The sequence below is a fragment of the Nanorana parkeri genome, unplaced genomic scaffold (assembly GCF_000935625.1).
Source record: "Nanorana parkeri isolate BGI_ZX_2015 unplaced genomic scaffold, ASM93562v1 scaffold306, whole genome shotgun sequence".
NCBI lineage: Eukaryota > Metazoa > Chordata > Amphibia > Anura > Dicroglossidae > Nanorana > Nanorana parkeri.
The window spans coordinates 1,069,859-1,091,773 of record NW_017306574.1 but is presented as its reverse complement, the minus strand read 5'-3'; the positions used below and the strand labels follow the sequence as shown (position 1 = coordinate 1,091,773).

At 48.5% G+C, this 21,915-nt stretch overlaps 1 protein-coding gene across 1 annotated transcript in view; it reads left to right on the top strand.

The window, feature by feature from the left end:
• Positions 1–1,504: 1,504 nt before the first annotated feature.
• LOC108788127 (interferon-induced GTP-binding protein Mx2-like) overlaps positions 1,505–21,915 on the top strand; it is a 38,478-nt gene continuing 18,067 nt past the window's right edge. The window contains exons 1-5 of the mRNA XM_018557854.1: positions 1,505–1,630; positions 5,161–5,245; positions 13,339–13,388; positions 15,549–15,795; positions 17,887–18,024. Of these exons, the coding sequence (XP_018413356.1) occupies positions 1,505–1,630; positions 5,161–5,245; positions 13,339–13,388; positions 15,549–15,795; positions 17,887–18,024 (646 nt within the window). The remainder of the gene's footprint in view (positions 1,631–5,160; positions 5,246–13,338; positions 13,389–15,548; positions 15,796–17,886; positions 18,025–21,915) is intronic.

The window sequence follows — 21,915 nt, the reverse complement described above, 5'->3', positions numbered from 1 at the left end:
ATGTTATTCGCAGATACCACCGCCTGGGGTAGGGAATTCCAAACTTTCACCACTCTCACAGTCAAATAGCCCCTATGAATTCTAAGATTAAACCCTCTCTCTTCTAACCTCTTGTTGTGTCCCCAAGTTCTCAATAAAGTTAAACAGTTTGTCCCTAATATTGTTGTCCCCAATCCCCATTGATGATTTTGAAGACTGCAATAATGTCCCCTCTTAATCGTCCCTTTTCTAAGGTGAATAGGTTAAGATTTTGAATGTGGTCTTCATAACTCAGGCCTTCAATCCATTTAATTAGTTTTGTTGCCCTTCTCTGAACTCTCTCCAGTTCCAGGACGTCCCTCCTGAGAGTCGGCGACCAGAACTGTACCGCATATTTAAGATGAGGCCGAATAGCTAAATACTGGTACTTTGTTGAAAATCCTCAATATTATTGTTTCTTTATAAGACTTAGTTTAATCTAATTTTAAGATAAATAAAGACATGTTATTGATCACAACAGTAAATCTGTGTCTGCATTGCATGTTAAAACCTTAATACCATAAGTAATAACAGGTTAACAGATGTTTTAGCAAGGAGTATATCATGTGATTGGAAATTCTGGAGAAATTCTTAAATTACTCTTTTTAACTAAACCCACTAGATTTTAGTCGACTAAATCTACTGTGGATTTAGTCGACTAAAATCTTATGATATTTAGTCAACTACAATTAGACTAAAACTAACAGTGTTATTCACAAAAGGGTGAAGGGTTTGGAGAAGGCAGGAGAAGTGAACAATCTAGGACAACATAGCTGATTTGGATAGTGAGCTGAATTGGAGAATTTTTCCAGTTCAGCTATGTTGGCCTAGATTGTTCACTTCTCCTGCCTTCCCCAAACTCTTCACCCTTTTGTGAATAGCCCTGTAAAACAATTCAGATGACTAAAATATGACTAAAACTAAATGGCATGTTAGTCAAAAGACTATGACTAAAACTAAATTTGCTGTCAAAATTAACACTGCACGGGAAAGAGTCGCCACCGTAGAAGACCACCACCTAGGACAGACAACAGAGAGTGACCGCCTGACTGAGAATCCCTCATGAGATAGTGAACCATGGGCTTCAGTGGAACCAACGATGGATCCAGCATCCCAATTTCTCAGGGACGGAGACACCGCCGACCCAGGAGGGGCCATGGGAACAGGTATCAACACTCAATCCAACAGGGGGAGACCTGCGAGGAGAGCCCAGTGATCAACCTGTCATCACAACCACTCATACAGGGTAGGTGTAATCTGCTCAGCAAGGGCTTGTCCTTTTGCCCCATGGGGAAATTCAATCCTTTTGAGTTTGAGGTGGAACTGTTCAGATTTGAGAGATCGCTTAAGCTCAAATGACATTTAGCTAAACCCAGTCATATCACACCCGTGGTAAGGGCGGTGAAGTGATCAGTATGGACTATTCTGAATATAAGTCAAAGATATAGGAGATGTTATCAGACCAATCCAGCTATGCTGCCACATCATGGAGCATCATGCATGCAACACCTTCCCAGAACTGGTTTCTCTGGTTAATATCGGCTCTGTCAACGTGTGGCTTGATAAAGACATGGCGGATCTTCTTGTCAATGAGCATGCTCGAATGCCTGTAGTATTGGAGACTCGATAACACAACCCATACCGCAGGTCATTGACTCTCTGCTACAATCTCTAGTTCAGAACCTTCCAACCCAGATCCTCTGCTGATCAGAGCAGTACGGAGCGGATGTTACCGCTGTGACATCTGTGTCCGTACAGTTTTTTTCCTCCATCTTGTGATGGAGGAAAAAGCTGAAACTGCCGGACCCCATGCCGGTCTATGGGGAATCTGATGATGACGGACACATGTCCATTTACATCAGATTACCCCCGGTCTGGAACGACCCGGCCCATTGAAACGGAACACTGTTCTGTCTGTTTTTTTCTGACCCAGCCGAAGGTGGGGGTAACCACGCGTAAATGGACTCTCATCACACACACAGCTGCCCGTAGACTTGCATTGGGCATTCGATCGGACCGCCTGAAAAACTGACAGGTGGACCCGATCGGACTGCACTGGGAGTGGCAGAATACAGCTATTCACTTTTTACTGAGAGAAATATAGAAGTGGTCATTGCCAACTAGAGACAAGGCTGCCATGGGTCCACAGCGAATCCCCAGGATTTGCAAACTACAAAGTTTTTGCCATAAATGTTGCTACCCGAAATAAGGAACAACCTATAATGCAGTATACAGCAGCTGGTCAGCTGGGTCACAGCTGGTCAGCTGGGTCACAAGAGCCAATAATCTGATGAAATAGATAACCCCGCCCCCTATATCACTATAAAGGGTGGGTTCACAGCAGCCATATTGTCAGTGTGTGTTGGAGGCATTGGGGAGGGATACTGTTTCTATTTTTATTCTTGGCATTGGTTCATATTCTCCGATGGCAGCGTTCAGATTTTAATGCCTTTTATTGGAGCTTGTTTATTAGCTCTACAAATGACCAGAATTCAGTGCTTCTTAAAGTGTGGGTCGCGACCCCATATGGGGTCCCGCAAGTGAACAGGGGGGTCGCGATCCGAGTCCCCGGCCAAGACCGCCATCAGGGGGGTATGGCCGTTACTTGTGTGAGGGGCCCAGGCAGCCGAGGAGGTCTTGGCTCCAAGCTAGATTGTTTTATTTCAGTTAAATGTATAATTTGTAGTGTAGTTTTTAAGGTCATGGCCCCCCCTGTGCACTTGTTACCTTCCTGAGGAGAGATACACTGACTGGTGCTGGGAGGGGAGGGAAGAGGAGAGGAGAGAGAAACCGACCGACATTGGGGTCCCTTAAAAATGTCCTTGGCCAAAAAGGGGTCCGAGTGGAAAAAGTTTAAGAAGGCCTGGTCTAGAGAATCCACATTCCTCTTGTTCATCTCTGGTAGAAGTACATTCAGTCATATGACAAGGAAGTATCAGTAGAAGGAAATAGTTACCAGCTAGTTAGGCTGGGTTCACACATGGGCGTTCCTAATAGGTGCGTTTCATGCTCGTTTTTAGCACATTTTTCGTTCAATGAAACGCGCTTTCGAAGCTCGGTTTTTAACCTCCCAGGCGGTATGATTTTTATTTTTTTCCTTTTTTTAATTTTATTTTTTTTAACTTTCAAACTTCCGCCGGTTCTGCCCCTCTGCGACGCGGACGCTCGCAAGGGACGGAACCCGTAAGACGGCAGCGGCCGGAGGACACATTGGGGATCGAGGACAAGGTAAGACCTACGCTGTATTCCCGAGTGTGGCTCGGGGTTACCGCTTTGTTAACCCCGAGCCACACTCGGGAACACCAATGAATACGCGCTGAAATCGGCCCCTACGCGCGAAAAAGAAGCTCAAGTACTTTTCCGCGCATAGTTCGATTTTCAGCGCGACAAATCGCGCTGAAATATGCCCAGGTGGGAACCATGCCCATAGTGATTCATAGGGTTTCACTTCTTGAGCGTTTTTCAGTGCTTCGATCAGCACTGAAAAACGCCCAGGTGTGAACCCAGCCCTGCAGTGTAACCGAATTGTACCTATCAGTGCAAAGTGTAACCTGCTGTTACATTATGGGCCCCATGCACACCATAGTTGGAGGCACTGTCAGTGTTTCACATACAAGTCCTGCGGGGTGTACTTATTAAGCACACCACACATGCAACAATCTGATTGTACGATCGCCTTTTGATCTACCAGCAGCTATGTAGTACCAGGGTCGGATTAGGAGCATCATGGGCCTGGTGCTGCTGGTCAGTTGGACGGGAAGCAGCAGACGCGGCTCTCTAATTAGGTGGCCCCTCGCTGGTGCCCGCGAAGCCCCAGCCAGTGATCACCTAATACCTAATATGCCTGATTAGCATTAGGGGGGTGCGGTCCGCACCTGGGTGACACCAATGGAGTGACTGTCAGCCATTTTGGTGTCGCCCCCCTCTGAAAAGTCGGGCTCTCGGCCGCACGGGATCGCAAGGCACATTATGCCTACGGTCTGGTGCAATCAAAATAGTGCTTGCAGCACTTTGATCGCACCGGACCTCAGACATAATGTGCCTTGCGATCCCGTGCGGCCGATCCCGTGCGGCAGGAGGCTACGGTGCCATTCACTTCAATGGGCCGCCACGCCCCCGCCTGCCCCACAAAAAGTTGAGCCAGCCACAATGCAAGGCAGTGCGTTCTGGCCAGAATCGGGCCAGAACGCACTGCATCTGGTGTGAACGGGCCCTAAAACTGAGTATACATGGTATGAATTTTGGCCGGTCCTTGATGAACCGCCCAAAATTCGCATGGTGGGTGCCACGGTCAGCACACTTCTGCTCGGCAAACCCTTGGTCAGCTTTTCAATTCTAATTGGAACGGAGCTTGCAGCAAATCAGCTGGCGGCCGCTGTCAGAATACAATGCAAACAGCGGTGGATTCATCCATCAATGGCCGTAAGCGTCAACGGAGGAATCTGTTCTATTTTCTTCTTTCAGCTCGCAGGTTGAACCAAGAAAATATAAGCATGTATATCCGGTTTACATTGACCCACATTCAGGGTGTTATATGAAACATGGTCACATGGGCACCCACCACCCATTTGCCTGAATTGCGGAGTTCTTCACCCCATAGGCTGCAGCCATTTTTGTCATTTGGCACAGCTGTGCGTGGCCCCGCCCACACAGTCGTGTCACTCATTCACAGATCCTTTCACAGGAAGGACGAATGGCGAAAATTACAAAGTCCCATCAGCCACCACGGCAGAGGTGATGGTACATTCATTCCTCTTTAAGTCCATGTTACTGAATGTCCTTCCTCGATGCGGAGAATCTGCAGGAACCCGACCATTGCACTTTCCCATCTACTGATCCACCGATGGCGGTTGCAATGCTTTGCTGCCTCAGATGCTAAAAATAATCAATGCGCATTTTTCCTTTTATAAACTTTTATTTGTAATATACAGGGGTACAGGTACTCCTAGAATGAGATCCTAATAGGTTGGACTTGATGGACTAATGTCTTTATTCAACCTCAAATACTATGTAACACATTTTCTGTATCTTGTAGTTGCGGCCGCACTCCTGGCGATGAAAGGGTTACAATGACGATGGGTGTTAGGGCTGCGAGTGGTGCTGAGGATAAGTTGAACACGTTCAGTTTCATTTCATCGGAAGGGACGAATGCTGGCAGGAGATCTGCAGTTTCACTTTCTTGTTAGAGATTCATTCTGCATCGAGATCTGCGAGCTGACCGGGTGCGGTGAGTACGTCTCCCGTAGAGATGACACATACATGTCTAATGATAAGGAAGTTAGGTCAGAGAATAGGGCAAGGTGCTGCGTTATATTATACCCCTATAGAATGAAATGCAACCACTGCTCTACACCAGGGGGGGCCACAATATTTCGTCTTGAGGTCTACCTTTCAAATGACGAGCTCAGTGAGATCTACCAACGAAAAAACACTTTTATTTAAAGAACAAGCACATTAAAATCGTTACTGGGACTACTGCATCTCTCTCTCCTCGCGCTCTCCCCTGTATCCCTCTCTCTTAGCTTTCTCTTCTCTCTGTCTCTCTGCTGTCTCTTCTCTCTGCTGTCTCCTCCTCCTCTCCTCTGTCTCTCTCTGCTGTCTCTTCACGCTCTCTCTTTTCCTGCTGTTTCTTCTCTCTCTCTCTCTCTCTGCTGTCTCTTCTCTCTCTCAGCTGTCTGTTCTCTCTTTTAGCGCTCTCTCTCTCCTCGCGCTCTCCCCTGTATCCCTCTCTCTTAGCTTTCTCTCTCTCTCTGCTTTCTCTTCTCTCTGCTGTCTCCTCCTCCTCTCCTCTGTCTCTCTCTGCTGTCTCTTCTCTCTCCTGTCTCTTCTCTCGCTCTCTCCTGTCTCTTCTCTCGCTCTCTCCTGTCTCTTCTCTCGCTCTCTCCTGTCTCTTCTCTCGCTCTCTCCTGTCTCTTCTCTCGCTCTCTCCTGTCTCTTCTCTCGCTCTCTCCTGTCTCTTCTCTCGCTCTCTCCTGTCTCTTCTCTCGCTCTCTCCTGTCTCTTCTCTCGCTCTCTCCTGTCTCTTCTCTCGCTCTCTCCTGTCTCTTCTCTCGCTCTCTCCTGTCTCTTCTCTCGCTCTCTCCTGTCTCTTCTCTCGCTCTCTCCTGTCTCTTCTCTCGCTCTCTCCTGTCTCTTCTCTCGCTCTCTCCTGTCTCTTCTCTCGCTCTCTCCTGTCTCTTCTCTCGCTCTCTCCTGTCTCTTCTCTCGCTCTCTCCTGTCTCTTCTCTCGCTCTCTCCTGTCTCTTCTCTCGCTCTCTCCTGTCTCTTCTCTCGCTCTCTCCTGTCTCTTCTCTCGCTCTCTCCTGTCTCTTCTCTCGCTCTCTCCTGTCTCTTCTCTCGCTCTCTCCTGTCTCTTCTCTCGCTCTCTCCTGTCTCTTCTCTCGCTCTCTCCTGTCTCTTCTCTCGCTCTCTCCTGTCTCTTCTCTCGCTCTCTCCTGTCTCTTCTCTCGCTCTCTCCTGTCTCTTCTCTCGCTCTCTCCTGTCTCTTCTCTCGCTCTCTCCTGTCTCTTCTCTCGCTCTCTCCTGTCTCTTCTCTCGCTCTCTCCTGTCTCTTCTCTCGCTCTCTCCTGTCTCTTCTCTCGCTCTCTCCTGTCTCTTCTCTCGCTCTCTCCTGTCTCTTCTCTCGCTCTCTCCTGTCTCTTCTCTCGCTCTCTCCTGTCTCTTCTCTCGCTCTCTCCTGTCTCTTCTCTCGCTCTCTCCTGTCTCTTCTCTCGCTCTCTCCTGTCTCTTCTCTCGCTCTCTCCTGTCTCTTCTCTCGCTCTCTCCTGTCTCTTCTCTCGCTCTCTCCTGTCTCTTCTCTCGCTCTCTCCTGTCTCTTCTCTCGCTCTCTCCTGTCTCTTCTCTCGCTCTCTCCTGTCTCTTCTCTCGCTCTCTCCTGTCTCTTCTCTCGCTCTCTCCTGTCTCTTCTCTCGCTCTCTCCTGTCTCTTCTCTCGCTCTCTCCTGTCTCTTCTCTCGCTCTCTCCTGTCTCTTCTCTCGCTCTCTCCTGTCTCTTCTCTCGCTCTCTCCTGTCTCTTCTCTCGCTCTCTCCTGTCTCTTCTCTCGCTCTCTCCTGTCTCTTCTCTCGCTCTCTCCTGTCTCTTCTCTCGCTCTCTCCTGTCTCTTCTCTCGCTCTCTCCTGTCTCTTCTCTCGCTCTCTCCTGTCTCTTCTCTCGCTCTCTCCTGTCTCTTCTCTCGCTCTCTCCTGTCTCTTCTCTCGCTCTCTCCTGTCTCTTCTCTCGCTCTCTCCTGTCTCTTCTCTCGCTCTCTCCTGTCTCTTCTCTCGCTCTCTCCTGTCTCTTCTCTCGCTCTCTCCTGTCTCTTCTCTCGCTCTCTCCTGTCTCTTCTCTCGCTCTCTCCTGTCTCTTCTCTCGCTCTCTCCTGTCTCTTCTCTCGCTCTCTCCTGTCTCTTCTCTCGCTCTCTCCTGTCTCTTCTCTCGCTCTCTCCTGTCTCTTCTCTCGCTCTCTCCTGTCTCTTCTCTCGCTCTCTCCTGTCTCTTCTCTCGCTCTCTCCTGTCTCTTCTCTCTCTATCTCTCTCTCCTGTCTCTTCTCTCTCTCTCCTGTATCTCTCTCTCTCTCCTGTCTCCTCTCTCTCCTGTCTCTTCTCTCTCTATCTCTCTCTCCTGTCTCTTCTCTCTCTCTCTCCTGTCTCTTCTCTCTCTCTCTCTCTCTCCTGTCTCTTCTCTCTCTCTCTCTCTCTCCTGTCTCTTCTCTCTCTCTCTCTCTCTCCTGTCTCTTCTCTCTCTCTCTCTCTCTCCTGTCTCTTCTCTCTCTCTCTCTCTCTCCTGTCTCTTCTCTCTCTCTCTCTCTCTCCTGTCTCTTCTCTCTCTCTCTCTCTCTCCTGTCTCTTCTCTCTCTCTCTCTCTCTCCTGTCTCTTCTCTCTCTCTCTCTCTCTCCTGTCTCTTCTCTCTCTCTCTCTCTCTCCTGTCTCTTCTCTCTCTCTCTCTCTCTCCTGTCTCTTCTCTCTCTCTCTCTCTCTCCTGTCTCTTCTCTCTCTCTCTCTCTCTCCTGTCTCTTCTCTCTCTCTCTCTCTCTCCTGTCTCTTCTCTCTCTCTCTCTCTCTCCTGTCTCTTCTCTCTCTCTCTCTCTCTCCTGTCTCTTCTCTCTCTCTCTCTCTCTCCTGTCTCTTCTCTCTCTCTCTCTCTCTCCTGTCTCTTCTCTCTCTCTCTCTCTCTCCTGTCTCTTCTCTCTCTCTCTCTCTCTCCTGTCTCTTCTCTCTCTCTCTCTCTCTCCTGTCTCTTCTCTCTCTCTCTCTCTCTCCTGTCTCTTCTCTCTCTCTCTCTCTCTCCTGTCTCTTCTCTCTCTCTCTCTCTCTCCTGTCTCTTCTCTCTCTCTCTCTCTCTCCTGTCTCTTCTCTCTCTCTCTCTCTCTCCTGTCTCTTCTCTCTCTCTCTCTCTCTCCTGTCTCTTCTCTCTCTCTCTCTCTCTCCTGTCTCTTCTCTCTCTCTCTCTCTCTCCTGTCTCTTCTCTCTCTCTCTCTCTCTCCTGTCTCTTCTCTCTCTCTCTCTCTCTCCTGTCTCTTCTCTCTCTCTCTCTCTCTCCTGTCTCTTCTCTCTCTCTCTCTCTCTCCTGTCTCTTCTCTCTCTCTCTCTCTCTCCTGTCTCTTCTCTCTCTCTCTCTCTCTCCTGTCTCTTCTCTCTCTCTCTCTCTCTCCTGTCTCTTCTCTCTCTCTCTCTCTCTCCTGTCTCTTCTCTCTCTCTCTCTCTCTCCTGTCTCTTCTCTCTCTCTCTCTCTCTCCTGTCTCTTCTCTCTCTCTCTCTCTCTCCTGTCTCTTCTCTCTCTCTCTCTCTCTCCTGTCTCTTCTCTCTCTCTCTCTCTCTCCTGTCTCTTCTCTCTCTCTCTCTCTCTCCTGTCTCTTCTCTCTCTCTCTCTCTCTCCTGTCTCTTCTCTCTCTCTCTCTCTCTCCTGTCTCTTCTCTCTCTCTCTCTCTCTCCTGTCTCTTCTCTCTCTCTCTCTCTCTCCTGTCTCTTCTCTCTCTCTCTCTCTCTCCTGTCTCTTCTCTCTCTCTCTCTCTCTCCTGTCTCTTCTCTCTCTCTCTCTCTCTCCTGTCTCTTCTCTCTCTCTCTCTCTCTCCTGTCTCTTCTCTCTCTCTCTCTCTCTCCTGTCTCTTCTCTCTCTCTCTCTCTCTCCTGTCTCTTCTCTCTCTCTCTCTCTCTCCTGTCTCTTCTCTCTCTCTCTCTCTCTCCTGTCTCTTCTCTCTCTCTCTCTCTCTCCTGTCTCTTCTCTCTCTCTCTCTCTCTCCTGTCTCTTCTCTCTCTCTCTCTCTCTCCTGTCTCTTCTCTCTCTCTCTCTCTCTCCTGTCTCTTCTCTCTCTCTCTCTCTCTCCTGTCTCTTCTCTCTCTCTCTCTCTCTCCTGTCTCTTCTCTCTCTCTCTCTCTCTCCTGTCTCTTCTCTCTCTCTCTCTCTCTCCTGTCTCTTCTCTCTCTCTCTCTCTCTCCTGTCTCTTCTCTCTCTCTCTCTCTCTCCTGTCTCTTCTCTCTCTCTCTCTCTCTCCTGTCTCTTCTCTCTCTCTCTCTCTCTCCTGTCTCTTCTCTCTCTCTCTCTCTCTCCTGTCTCTTCTCTCTCTCTCTCTCTCTCCTGTCTCTTCTCTCTCTCTCTCTCTCTCCTGTCTCTTCTCTCTCTCTCTCTCTCTCCTGTCTCTTCTCTCTCTCTCTCTCTCTCCTGTCTCTTCTCTCTCTCTCTGCTGTTTCTTCTCTCTCTCTCTCTCTCTCTCTCTTCGCTCTCCCTTCTCTGTCTCTCTTTTCGCTCTCCCTTGTCTCTCTCTCTCTCTCTCCTGGCTCAGCTGGCTGTCTTTTTGATAGCGTGGCTGACGCTGCAGATGGGGAGAGGTGTCCCGCCCCTTTCCCGTAATCCTGGGGCAGCTGTCCACGGCAACCAATCAGCTTCTGTCTTTCATTTTCAAATCTTAGCTTAACAAACTGAAGAAGGAAGCTGATTGGTTGCCATGCACAGCTGACCCGGATCCTGTCTGCTCCAGCTTTGATGAATTCCCCCCATTCCATCTATTTTCTGCAACAGTGTTTCTCTTCTTTCATTGTATCTCAGACGAGAGCTGTTCCTTGGCCATGTATACTCTATCAGTGGATAGAAAAGGAAGGGTTAGTGTCCCCGTCGGCTTTTATGGCTGTGTCACTGTTGAAGGAAATTTGCCCTCGCTTCCTGTTGTGTCACTGGGACAGGAAGTGCAGATAATCCCTACAAGAACACAAACAACAATAAGGGCATTTTGTTTCCTTTAGCAGAGCAGGGAGGGGACGGATACGATGTCAGATTTTTGTTGTTGGTCATCCAGTGGCAAAATGTCCTTACTTCCTGTAGTGTCACTGGGACAGGAAGTGCAGATAATCCCTCAAGGGGACAATAAAGCCGTTTTTTTTTCCCTTTAGCAGAGCAGAGAGGGGACGGAATCAATGTCAGATTTTTGTTGCTGTTCGCCTACTGGCAAAATGTCCTTACTTCCTGTGGTGTCACTGTGACAGGAAGTGAGGAAGAGAGCGTCGCTTATCTCTTGCCCTCTCCACTGAGATGACAGAGAACATTCTGCACATCCTCTGCTCCTTGCACTTGAATGCCTAGTAGAACCCCGGGGGTGCAGACCAAGGCGGCCACTAGAACCAACCTAACCTGCTGGTCATCCTCATTTGGGCTTGCGCCATTGCGATCAGATAAGCAGCGCGTGTATGAAAGTCTGAGCCCCGCCCACACAGCACCTGAGCCAGACAACTATAGACAGAGACAGGAAATGATCTAGAAAAGGCTTAAAATTAGATATTGGGAATCTAAATATAATACATGACCTGAGAAGTATCTGCGATGGCGTGAGAGAAAGAAGCCGTACAAGGGACAAATCAGTGGATGCGCTGACAAGAAGCAAGCTGATAGGAGGAGAGAGCAGAGTGACAGAGAGAAATTATACACTGAAACAAGTTTTTTTTAAACACTAACAGATATTAATAACATTATTGACACAAAGCTTTTCTCTTTTACACAAACACTATATTGCCAAAAGTATTGGGACGCCTGCCTTTACACGCACATGAATTTTAATGGCATCCCAGTCTTAGTCCGTAGGGTTCAATATTGAGTTGGCTCCGCCCTTTGCCGCTATAAGGTCTCGTTCACACCTAGGCGTATTACATATGCGCGTCTGTCGCGCGACCGTCGCGCGTTTCCGAAGGCTACCTGGCTGTATCCCAATGGAAACACGCATTGGCGACTTCTGCGCACTGTGCGCTTCAGCAGGCGCTGACCCCGCTCCGTCATATTACGTGGCCTGCCACTTCGTGGCTGAGTTCCCAGTTGCTTCCACTTTGTTATAATACCACTATCAGGTGACCGCGGAATATTTAGTAGCCAGGAAATTTCACGGAACACCTGAACCCAATGATTTGGAGGAGCGTCCCAATACTTTTGGTAATAAAGTGTATTTAGTAAAAAGATATTGATATAGACAATTGAACAGAACCACTTAGTTCGCTGAGGAAGGTTCTGATGGAATGATGTGTGCTGTACCCTGCAGGTACCAGAATCCATCTTGTTTTGTGCTATCCTCTGTGCCATCTCTATATACTCTCTGGCGGCCATCTTCAAGAGCAACAACCTTTCGAATCTGCAATGAAGACAATACTGTCATTGGTGGCCGGAACCTCAAGCCCACAGATTAATGGAGGTAATTTGTAAATGAATATTAATAATAATATAAAATACACACTGATACATTTAAAGTGTCTCTTCACACAAAATGTATATTTCAGTTTTTACTTTCTAAGGGTCAGATCTTGATCCAACAGGGGGCCTGGTTCTCGGGCCACTGCAAAAGGGTTTCACCATTCCGGTCAGATTTCTCCTTTTCAGCTATAAAGAAGCAAGCGGGAGAAGTGAGACTCTTCCTGATACAGCAGGAGGGATGACACCTTAAAGGAGGGTGGGTTAGACCTGGCCCTCCTGTACCAGGGCCCACATCAGGTCAGCAGGGGGGGTCAGGTACTGAGAGGGGCTCTTACCTTTTGCAGCAGCCAGGGGCGTAGCTCCGGTTGTCACATATCCGGGATTCACCCGGGCAGTCAAGGTTTTGAGTCCTGTTAAGGCCAGCTGAAACCTGGACACAAGATGTCACAATGTCAAGTGGACCTGGGCAACCACGGGGTCCTGGTGTTCCAACTTGAGTGCATGGAGGAGGTGCGGGACATGGAGGGACGCTGGAACTTGGGGAGCAAGGAGGTGTCTGAAACATAGGGTGCAGAGAAGTCTTGAAGGGCACAGGGGTTCTGTTTCAGGCAGATGTGTTGCTCGTTATCACTCTTCATTCTCTCTCCCCTGGCTGTCTCTCCTCGCTCTCTCCCCTGGCTGTCTCTCCTCGCTCCCTCCCCTGGCTGTTTCTCCTCGCTCCCTTCCCTGGCTGTCTCTCCTCGCTCCCTCCCCTGGCTGTCTCTCCTCACTCTCTCCCCTGGCTGTCTCTCCTCACTCTCTCCCCCTGGCTGTCTCTCCTCGCTCTCTCTCTCTCCTGGCTGTTTCTCCTAGCTTTCTCTCTCCTGGCTGTCTATAGTGCACCACGGCAAATCATGCGCGTGGTCAGTGGGAGCGTCTGAAGATGCATGGTTGAATAAACCCAGAGTGCACTTTACTATGGGTCAAACATGTGTAACGCACAGGGTGCCAGGATAAGGAATGTGTAACACAGGAGCCAAGAGTGCATGATGGAGCGGAGAGCAGGAATCGGGAGTAGGTAACACACAGTATGCATGGGTCAGGGGTAGGTAACACATGGAATAAAGAGGACAAGAGCAAGAAACGCATGGAGTACGGGGATCATGAGTAGGCAATGCATGGAGTAAAGGGTCATCAGTAGGTAATGCTCGAAGTACAGGGGTCATCAAAGGGTAAAGCATGGAGTACAGCGGACCTGAGTAGCGGACAGTAGCAAGTAACGCATAGTTCAGAGTTCAGTAGTAAGTAATGCAGGGTTCAGTATTCATGCAGGGTTTAGTGATGCTTCAGGGGTCAGTAGTAAGTAACACAGGGTTTAGGGGTCAGCAGTAAGTGTCGCAGAGTTCAGGAGTCAGTAGTAAGTGACACAGGCTCAGGGGTCAGTAGTAAGTGACGCAGGGCTCAGGGGTCAGTAGTAAGTGATACAGAGTCCTAGAGGCAGGCATCGTAGCATGAACAAAACTGGCTGTATATGGCTGCAGTTCAGTGCTGCTGGGGACGTCAACGGGGATGTTTGTTTCCTGGGGACAGACCTCTCAAAGTGGGAACTGTCCATGGGAAACGGGGACTAATATTAACCTTATTCCAGAGTCCTTTTAAGGTTGTGATAATATTTTTAAACATCTGCCATTTCAGAAGCTACCATAGAACAGGATGTGGAAGAAGAAGTCACAGCAGCTGAAGTGGTATGTAGACTTTTTGTCCTGTACATTTTTTAAGAGTATTTCTAACACCCCCGTGCAAGCTAAGGGAAGAGGTGCATGGTTCGGGCATGGCTGGAGGCTGGATGAGGACAAGGAAAGAATAAAGTTACACCAAAAAACAAAACCTACCAATCCTCTGGGTCTGGAGTTCACAGTCTTTATAAACTATTCACAACCAACATGATCCCTGTTTCGGACTACAACAGACGCTAACGTTTATACCATCTAAATAGTCCCAGTACAGCACATTCGCTGCAACAATAATCCCCTTTCAAACACAGCCTATCCCTACCCCACAAAAAATTACAATGTCGTTTTATCAGCAAACAACCCCTTTATTTTCTATAAACAATTACTAGGGATTTTGCCCATTTTTCCATCCCAGACATACTATGGCCAGGCAGTGTGCTATATTGTTCTCTTGAAATTGGTTCCAATGCAGTGGGGTATTTCTTTTACTGGGGGATAATATACCCGGATACATTTAAAAAAAAAAATCATGGGTCGTTTGCTAACAAGACGACATTGTGATTATTTGTGGGGAAGGGATAGGCTAGGTTTGAAGGAATCGTGTTGGGTGTGAATAAGATAGGAGCATATAGGGGAAGAATAGTGGGACGTTGTCCCTTTTGTACCTGGAAAGGTGCAAAGCTGTTACATATACTGGAGACCTGACACCTTTGAATATATTTGTGTCTATGCCCATCTGTTCCAGTGGTGTATTTAGGTTTCGGTGTGCCCTAGTATCTAAATTTGTTCCACCTTTTCCTGTTTAAGGCATTTTGCATAACCCGTCAGTCACTGGATACAGCTTCTGACAGGTTGCGCTGTTAGCGTAGCAGGAAAGTCGGGGTCTCAGGTGGGCTGAGACCTCCATAGACCCTGCACAACCCACCATAGACCTTGCACAGCCCATCTGAGTCCCTGCAGACCCCACAGTGCCTACCATAGACCTTGTGCACCCTACCATAGACCTTGTGCACCCCACCATAGACCTTGCAAACCCCACCATAGACCCCACAGAGCCCACCATAGACCCTGCACAGCCCACCATAGACCTTGCAGAGACTATCAGGTGGGCTGTGCAGGATCTATGGTGGGCTGCTCAGGGTTCCTTTCCCTGCCTACGTGCTGCTCCTCTTACCTGCAGCTCCCCAGCCTGCCTCCAGGACATGCTGCTTCTTCCTCCAGCTTGGAGCTACACGCAGCTTCTTCCTCCAACCTGTAGCCACCCGAAGCTTCTTCCTCCAGCCTCGAGCCGCATAAAGCTTCTTCCTCTAGACTCGAGCTGCCTGAAGCTTCTTTCTCCAGACTCAAGCTGCACACAGCCTCTGCCGGCTGGGCCGCATCTCCCTCGGCCCCGGCCCTGCCTCCTCTTTCACCTGGCAGCTCGCCGCCAGACCCCACCAGCAGCCGCCTGATTCTGTGCGCCTGGCTTGCCTCACCGATTTGGGGGCTGCATTTTTCGCCACCCCCCGTAAGGTGCCGCCTTAGGCAAAAATTCTTGTTTTACCTGTGTTGGATACGCCCCTGCCTAAAGCACACATACTGAAAAAAGTATGTAGGCTTCCATTGTTTACCTCTTCTTCTTTGAATGGTGGTCAAGCCAATTCTGTAACCTTAATGCGTTCAGTTATCGGTGTGGAAAAGTATAAAAACAAGGAGTCTTGACTTGCCTTTGGCCCACCATACTGCTTGCTGGTTTTAGGTCAGGGAAACATTTTAGGTAAAGGTGGGCATTAATAGTTTAATTTTAGAGATCCAGACAGCTTTGTGTGACAATGCTCAGAGAGTCTGCCTTCTGAACTACAGCTCAATGTCTGAACAATGTAACATTATCATTGCTTTCTGGAAGCAATGCATTGAGGGATATGTAGTCCATATTGCATCACATCAAGCAGCAGGGAAATAGACACAAAGCACACTGGGAACCCAAGAAGTTGCTGGAAGTGATGGGGAGAGAGAAGGCGGCACTCACTACATAAAAGGGATTGTTTTCAAGTAAGCTATGATTTATTTATCAAAAACAACCCTAGTACCCTAGTATGTATTCTTATTACAATGCTGATATTATAACAGGATAATACTGTATAAGCTGTGAATTTACAACTCCATTATATCTTATGTCTGTTTTCTCTCCAGCCCTCTGCACAAGCCCTTATTTCACACGATTATGCAGAGGTTTCAGTCAAGGCAGAGCCACAGAACGTTCTAAGCCAACAATATGAGTACAAGATCCGTCCTTGCATCGATCTCATTGACTCGCTGAGGTCACTGGGGGTGGAGAAGGACTTGGGATTGCCAGCCATTGCTGTCATTGGCGACCAGAGTTCGGGGAAAAGTTCTGTACTGGAGGCCCTTTCTGGCGTGTGTCTTCCCAGGGGCAGTGGTACGAATTCCATATCTTTTTTAAGTGACATCATATTTAAAGCGGGCATAATGTGACTTTTAACATTGAAAATTAAGTCTATAAGGCAAGTCCAAGACGTTAAAAAATGATAACAAAAAGTGCCCTCCAGCTGATGCAGAATATATTGCTTGTTATTTCAAAGGGGTGATGTAATATTGAGGAAAACGTACCTTAATCTATGGTCTGCATACTGGCTCTGGTAGTGATGACCAATCTTTTGAAGCCACTCTTCTTTCCAGTCTCTGCCTGGTCATGCTGTCACCTACATTTGCCAACATCATTACCTACAATGCAGGACAAATGACCACCGCTCGTCCTGCCTTGTACCAGGGACATGAGGTCAGGGGATGCAGGTGGGGCAGAGCCTCACCTAGTATTATGAAGAAAAAAGGTGTCAGCTTCAAGTGGCATTCTGTATGTGAGAAGCAGCAAGTAGGATGTTCCAGAATCAGGAGCAGATGTGTTCCAGGATCCTACATTCAAATGTGGGATACAATAAAGTGATAAATATCTACAAGAAAATAAAATCTCAGCAACTGTATAAACCCGTGATGTACACAAGTCGCATGTGTATATAAATTAAAAACAACAAACTATAAAAGTATAAAGTATCATAATAAATGTTGATCAGGGGTGGTTGGTTGCTAGAACGCCGGTGGCTACAAGATTCCCAGGCAAACAGCTGCATGTAACCAAAAGGATGAGGATGCTGGTTGACTTCATTGACCAAATATGACCATTGCTATGGAAACCATCCACTGTCAATCACAAGGAAAGTAAACATGAAGGGGAACTCCACCGCACCGATTGACAGCGGATGGCAGCTGATGGGGAACTAGTCTCTTAAGGTGTCCATACACCTTACGATTATCGGCCGATTTTCGCATGCGATCGCGTCTTCGTCCGATATCCGTAAGGTTGATGGGCAGTGTACAACCGCAAATACTGTACAATCGATTGACTTTTGACTAACCAGCAGGTTAGAAAACTTCGGTCGATCGTACGATTTTCGCAAAGGTTGGTGGCGTTTCCGTACATCAAAATTCGTACGATTTACACTGCACGTGCGCAGACGAAAATACGTGCGGTCGATTACCGCAATTCGTCCATCTGCTTTCTTCTAATTACCGCTGATCCAACCTTGTGATAATCGGGGCAGGATGGGGCCGCCGTACGAAAATCGTACGACAGTTCGATCATCGGACGAAAAGTGTCGTCCTATAGATCGCTAGGTGTATGGGCAGCTTTAGCTTCCCCACAGGCTCACCCAGCCCAACAGTAAAATTCCGTAGCCTCTCTGCTTGCCTGTTTGGCAGGTGCAATGGCCATGAAGGGAGCTCAATAATGCTGAGCCTGTGGTTGTATTACGCACAGTGCTACTGAGCTGTACTGAGGACAGGGAGTCTGGTATGGGATCTCTGGCCTCAGTGCTCGCCTATATGCCAATAACTTATGTGCCTGTTTAAACCAGGTACATGAATTTATCGCAAACACCGATGTTTGTTCTAAAGAGTGTCTACGATTACAACTCTTCCAGGGTATGTGTTTTATAAAAAGCGAGCACGTGTTTGCTATTAGGCTTTCTCTCCGTAATTGAAACTTTGTATAGAGCCATCTGAGCAGAGCAGGAGAAATATAAAATATCCATATGAAATATTTCTAAATTTCTGAGTAGAATATATATATATTTTTTAGTGAAATGGTCCCTTCAATGTATCCAAAAATAAAACTAGCAGTCACCAGCACTTGAAGATATGTGCAAGAAGTAAAGCACTTTTTATTAAATCGTCGCCCAGAAGAAGGGACCCTGCGTGGCCCCGAAACGTTGGCTGTTTGACGCATGTGACGATTTAATAAAAAGTGCTTCACTTCTTGCACATATCTTCAAGTGCTGGTGACTTCTATTATGGACTGTATCTGACACGGCGCCATCCGTGTTGTCACTTCAGGCACCGGCCTCTCATCCAAGGTCTGTACGCTGTATTGAGCGCAGGTGATTTCGTATTATCAAAAATATAACTAATCATTCTATGCAGTACTTATAATAATATTTTATATTGCTCTATGCAGGTATTGTCACCCGTTGCCCCCTGGAACTCAAGTTAAAGAAGTCTCCAAAGGGCTCAAAGTGGAAAGGAGAAATAAAGTACCGCGACCAAAAAGTACAACTTAAAAGCCCGGATGATGTGGGACATGAGGTCAGGAAAGGTAAAGAGACCCTGTCATTCCAGAGAGACAGCAGGGGGACAGATTCTGCACTGATTTGTCATTTAAACACCTCATAAAGTGTATCTAGCCCTGTCACTACAATCTCACATAAGCTTCAAAATGATAATGTCGTTTCAAAAGTTGTTTTCGATGATGATCCCGTGATGAAGTAATAAATGTTCTCGAAGTGGAACTAAAATCTGCATCATGGCGGGTAATGTGCACAGTGTAATATTCAGGGCGGATATGACCCGTAGCCAGCCGTATAAGCAAATAAACTTTTATTCTTTTCCACAAACAATCAAATAAAATGGCTTATATTCAGCAGAATGACACTTGGGAGTTAGTTCATCCCGTCACACCCAAGGCATGTCAAGACTGTATAGCAAGCTGCATGTATGTGGCTCAGTGTACAATTCATAGCAAATTGCTAGCAGGCAAGGCAGAAGCGTTTATGGCAGAGAAGGCATACAGCGTCTCTTAATAAAGCTTATCTGTTAGCCATTTATTTTGTAGAAGACTTTAATATCACTTTAATCAGAACTAGCAGTCACACACTGGTTGGGACATCGCTGGCCCTATCAAATACAATGCTTGGGAACCAATCAGTGTAGTTGCCAGTCATGTGATCACTATGATATCATCATATCAGCCACTGGAGAACTGCTATCCAACGCTTTTGGTTGTGTAGGATAGCATGTTACCCTCCCTGTGCTGTGGTCTTTGGTTCCTCTTGGTGGTTGTGGTATGACTATATAATGTAGCAGCAGGCAAGAGGAACCACAGCACCCAACGGAAGACCACACTATCTGACAGACCAAGAAATGTTGGATAGCAACAGCGCCTGGAGCTCTTTAAGAGATCAAGGATTACAATCACTAGCCACGGAAAGGCATGAACAAAACATCTTTTTGCAGGGTAACATCATTACCTAGTTGTTTTTGTATTGTTATTATGACAGCAAGGTCTCTTTAAGCATTATTTCAGGGTATGATAAATCAGGTTTCCACATGTGTGATTTATTATTAGTTGCCATACAAACTGTAAATTCTGTTTTGGCAAAAATAAACATCCTATTGAAAGGGCGTGGCCGCGATGTGAGCCTGAGTGCACGTGTCCTGTGAAGCTCCGTTGCCTCCGCTCGTGACATCCTGTTCTTCTCCTGCCTACCGCTCTATCTGGCAGCACCCGACCCTCTCTCCTGTGCGGGACTTGCCGGGGAGCAGATCTATGTCCGCCAAGTCCCGCAGACGTGCCGCTTCACAAAGGAAATCCACCCGGAACGCAAAGGGTAAGGGGAAGGCCGGCGCCATCTTGGATTCCCCTGTGCTCGTTCCTGGGCCTCTCCTGCCGCTGCTAGACATGGAGGGAGCCGGCGTGGAGGGGGTGAGTGGTGAGCAGTCCCGGATCTCTAACTCGGGGGGCACGAGGTCGCAATCCCCAGGAGGAGTGGGGACCTCCGCGATCCTGGCAGCAATAGAGGGGTGCCAGGTTACCCTTACAGCCAAAATTGACCACCTGGCAGCAGAATGCACTCTAATCCGCCATGACTTGGATAAAATCCGCACGCGTCTCACTACTGCCGAGGCGAGGGTGTCGCATGTGGAGGATGAAGTGCAGGGACATAACGCCACGCTTACGGATTTGCAACATACCGTGCGGGCACTGGCTGCAAAAGTGGATGATGCTGAAAACCGCATGCGGCGGAATAATGTGCGCATTGTGGGGATCCCAGAGGGCGAAGAGGGTACAGATGCGGTTCAGTTTGCTGAACACCTGTTCAAGCGTGTTCTGGCTATGGACACATTGCCCCCTACGTTTCTGGTGGAGCGGGCGCACAGGGTGCCCACGGGCAGAGCCCCGCCGGGGGCCCCCCCGCGTCCCTTCTTGGCCCGTCTCCTGAATTACAGAGACCGAGACAGGATCCTGGCTGCAGCTCGTAGGTCTCCTGAAGTGTGCTGTGGAAATGCGCAACTCCGGTTCTTCCCTGATTTTTCTGCAGAGATCCAGAAACGCAGGAGGTCGTTCGTGGACGTAAGACGCAGGCTCCGGGAGAAGGGAATACAGTATGGCATGTTCTATCCGAGCAAACTTCGTATCCAACATGCAGGCAAGGCTCACTTCTTCGACACCCCGACGCAGGCGGGGGACTGGCTGGATGCGTTGCGATAGAGGAGCTCCTTCTGGTATGGCTCACTTACCCGGTCCACCCATCACACCTACCTCTGTGACTGCCCAATATGCTTTTCTACATGTCAGGAGTGCATTACGTGGGGACCGTGGAGTGCTGCTGCAACACTCGAGCATTCTAATGGTCACCTCGTCAAGGCCCAGAAGTTGCCATACAAGTTATGCGGTTGGCCTAGCTTCCATAAGGAGGCAACGAGTTCTTCACTACACTTGGAACTGGCTGTTTTTTAGTTTAGCCCGCCACCTTTTTTCTTTTTGGTAGTTTTGGGGTGTTTTATCCCCATACTGGGACACTTCTAACTGGGGGTGCTCTGACAATTGGTTGGGAGTTTGGGTCTAAGCTTCTAGAGGGTGTTATAATTTTGTTGTTGTTCGTCCACTAGAAAGCAAGGGAGTTCTTAATGTTGGTTATGGGATTGTTTGTTGCAGGGAGGGTGTGCCAGTTTCGTGCTCTGGGAGGCGGGAGGGTGTTCTCTTTGATATGTATACTAAGCCTAAGGTGTCCATTCAGCTATCCTGGGCCACACATGTACAAGTGGTTTTGCTATGGGGGATCGTATTGATATTATGTCATGGAATGTGAGGGGTCTCAATGACAAGTTCAAGCGTTCTATGATTCTGAATTATCTGAAACTGCAACGCCCGCATATTATTCTCCTACAAGAAACTCATCTGACGGGTAGCAAGGTTTTGTCATTGAGACGCCCATGGCTTCCTAAAACGTACCATGCCACTTACTCGGTGTATGCCAGGGGTGTATCGATTCTGGTTAGCAGGTCCCTCCCATGCTCGGTCTCGCATACCATCATTGACCCTGGGGGTAGGTTTCTTATTTTAATCCTCACCATTAACGCCCTACAGGTGGCTGTGGTTAATGTATATGTCCCACCCCCATTCCAGGTGCAGATCCTCTATACTGTATTTCAAAAATTGGCGGCCTTCCTTCCGTTGCCGGTCCTCATTGCAGGTGACTTTAACAACATACTGGACGCTTCCCTGGACTCCTCCAATGTGGCCAGACCGGCTGGATTGGAACTTCTTTCCTGGGCGGACACGGCCGGATTGGAGGAGATCTGGAGGTGGAAGAATCCAATCCTCGGCCCGAATAGACATGGCCATTGGCAACGGGGAACTACTCCGAATGGTCGCCGGGGCTGCTTATTTGCCTGGTGGGCTGTCGGACCATGTACCCCTATCAGTTTCCCTGTTACTCCCGGGCTCGGGGTGCTCTGGGTGTTGGAAGCTCTCGCCGAGCTGGCTGGGTGTGGAATCAGTCTCTGAACATATACTGCCTGCAATGGGCTGCTACTGGGACGTGAATGAAGGTACGGCCACTCCTAATGTTGTATGGGATGCCTTCAAGGCGAATGTGAGGGGGGAATATGTGTCGGCTATTAAGGCCTCTCGACTAGCATTTAATGCCACATTGGAGGGGCTGCAGAGGGAGGAGACCGCCTGTGCGGCGGCCTTCGCGGATTCTCCGGGGGAGACATCTCTGGAGGCGCTGCGTGTGGCACGCCGGGCCCTCAATTTACATCACGTGGAGATGACTAAATGCTCCCTGCGGGGAATCCGGGAATCTCTCTTTGAAAGGGGGGACAAGAATGGCAGACTCTTGGCCCACCTGGTGGCGGACCAGAGGAATCTCACAACTATACCGTGTATCCTGGATGAGCGGGGTGATAGGGTTACTGAACCTCG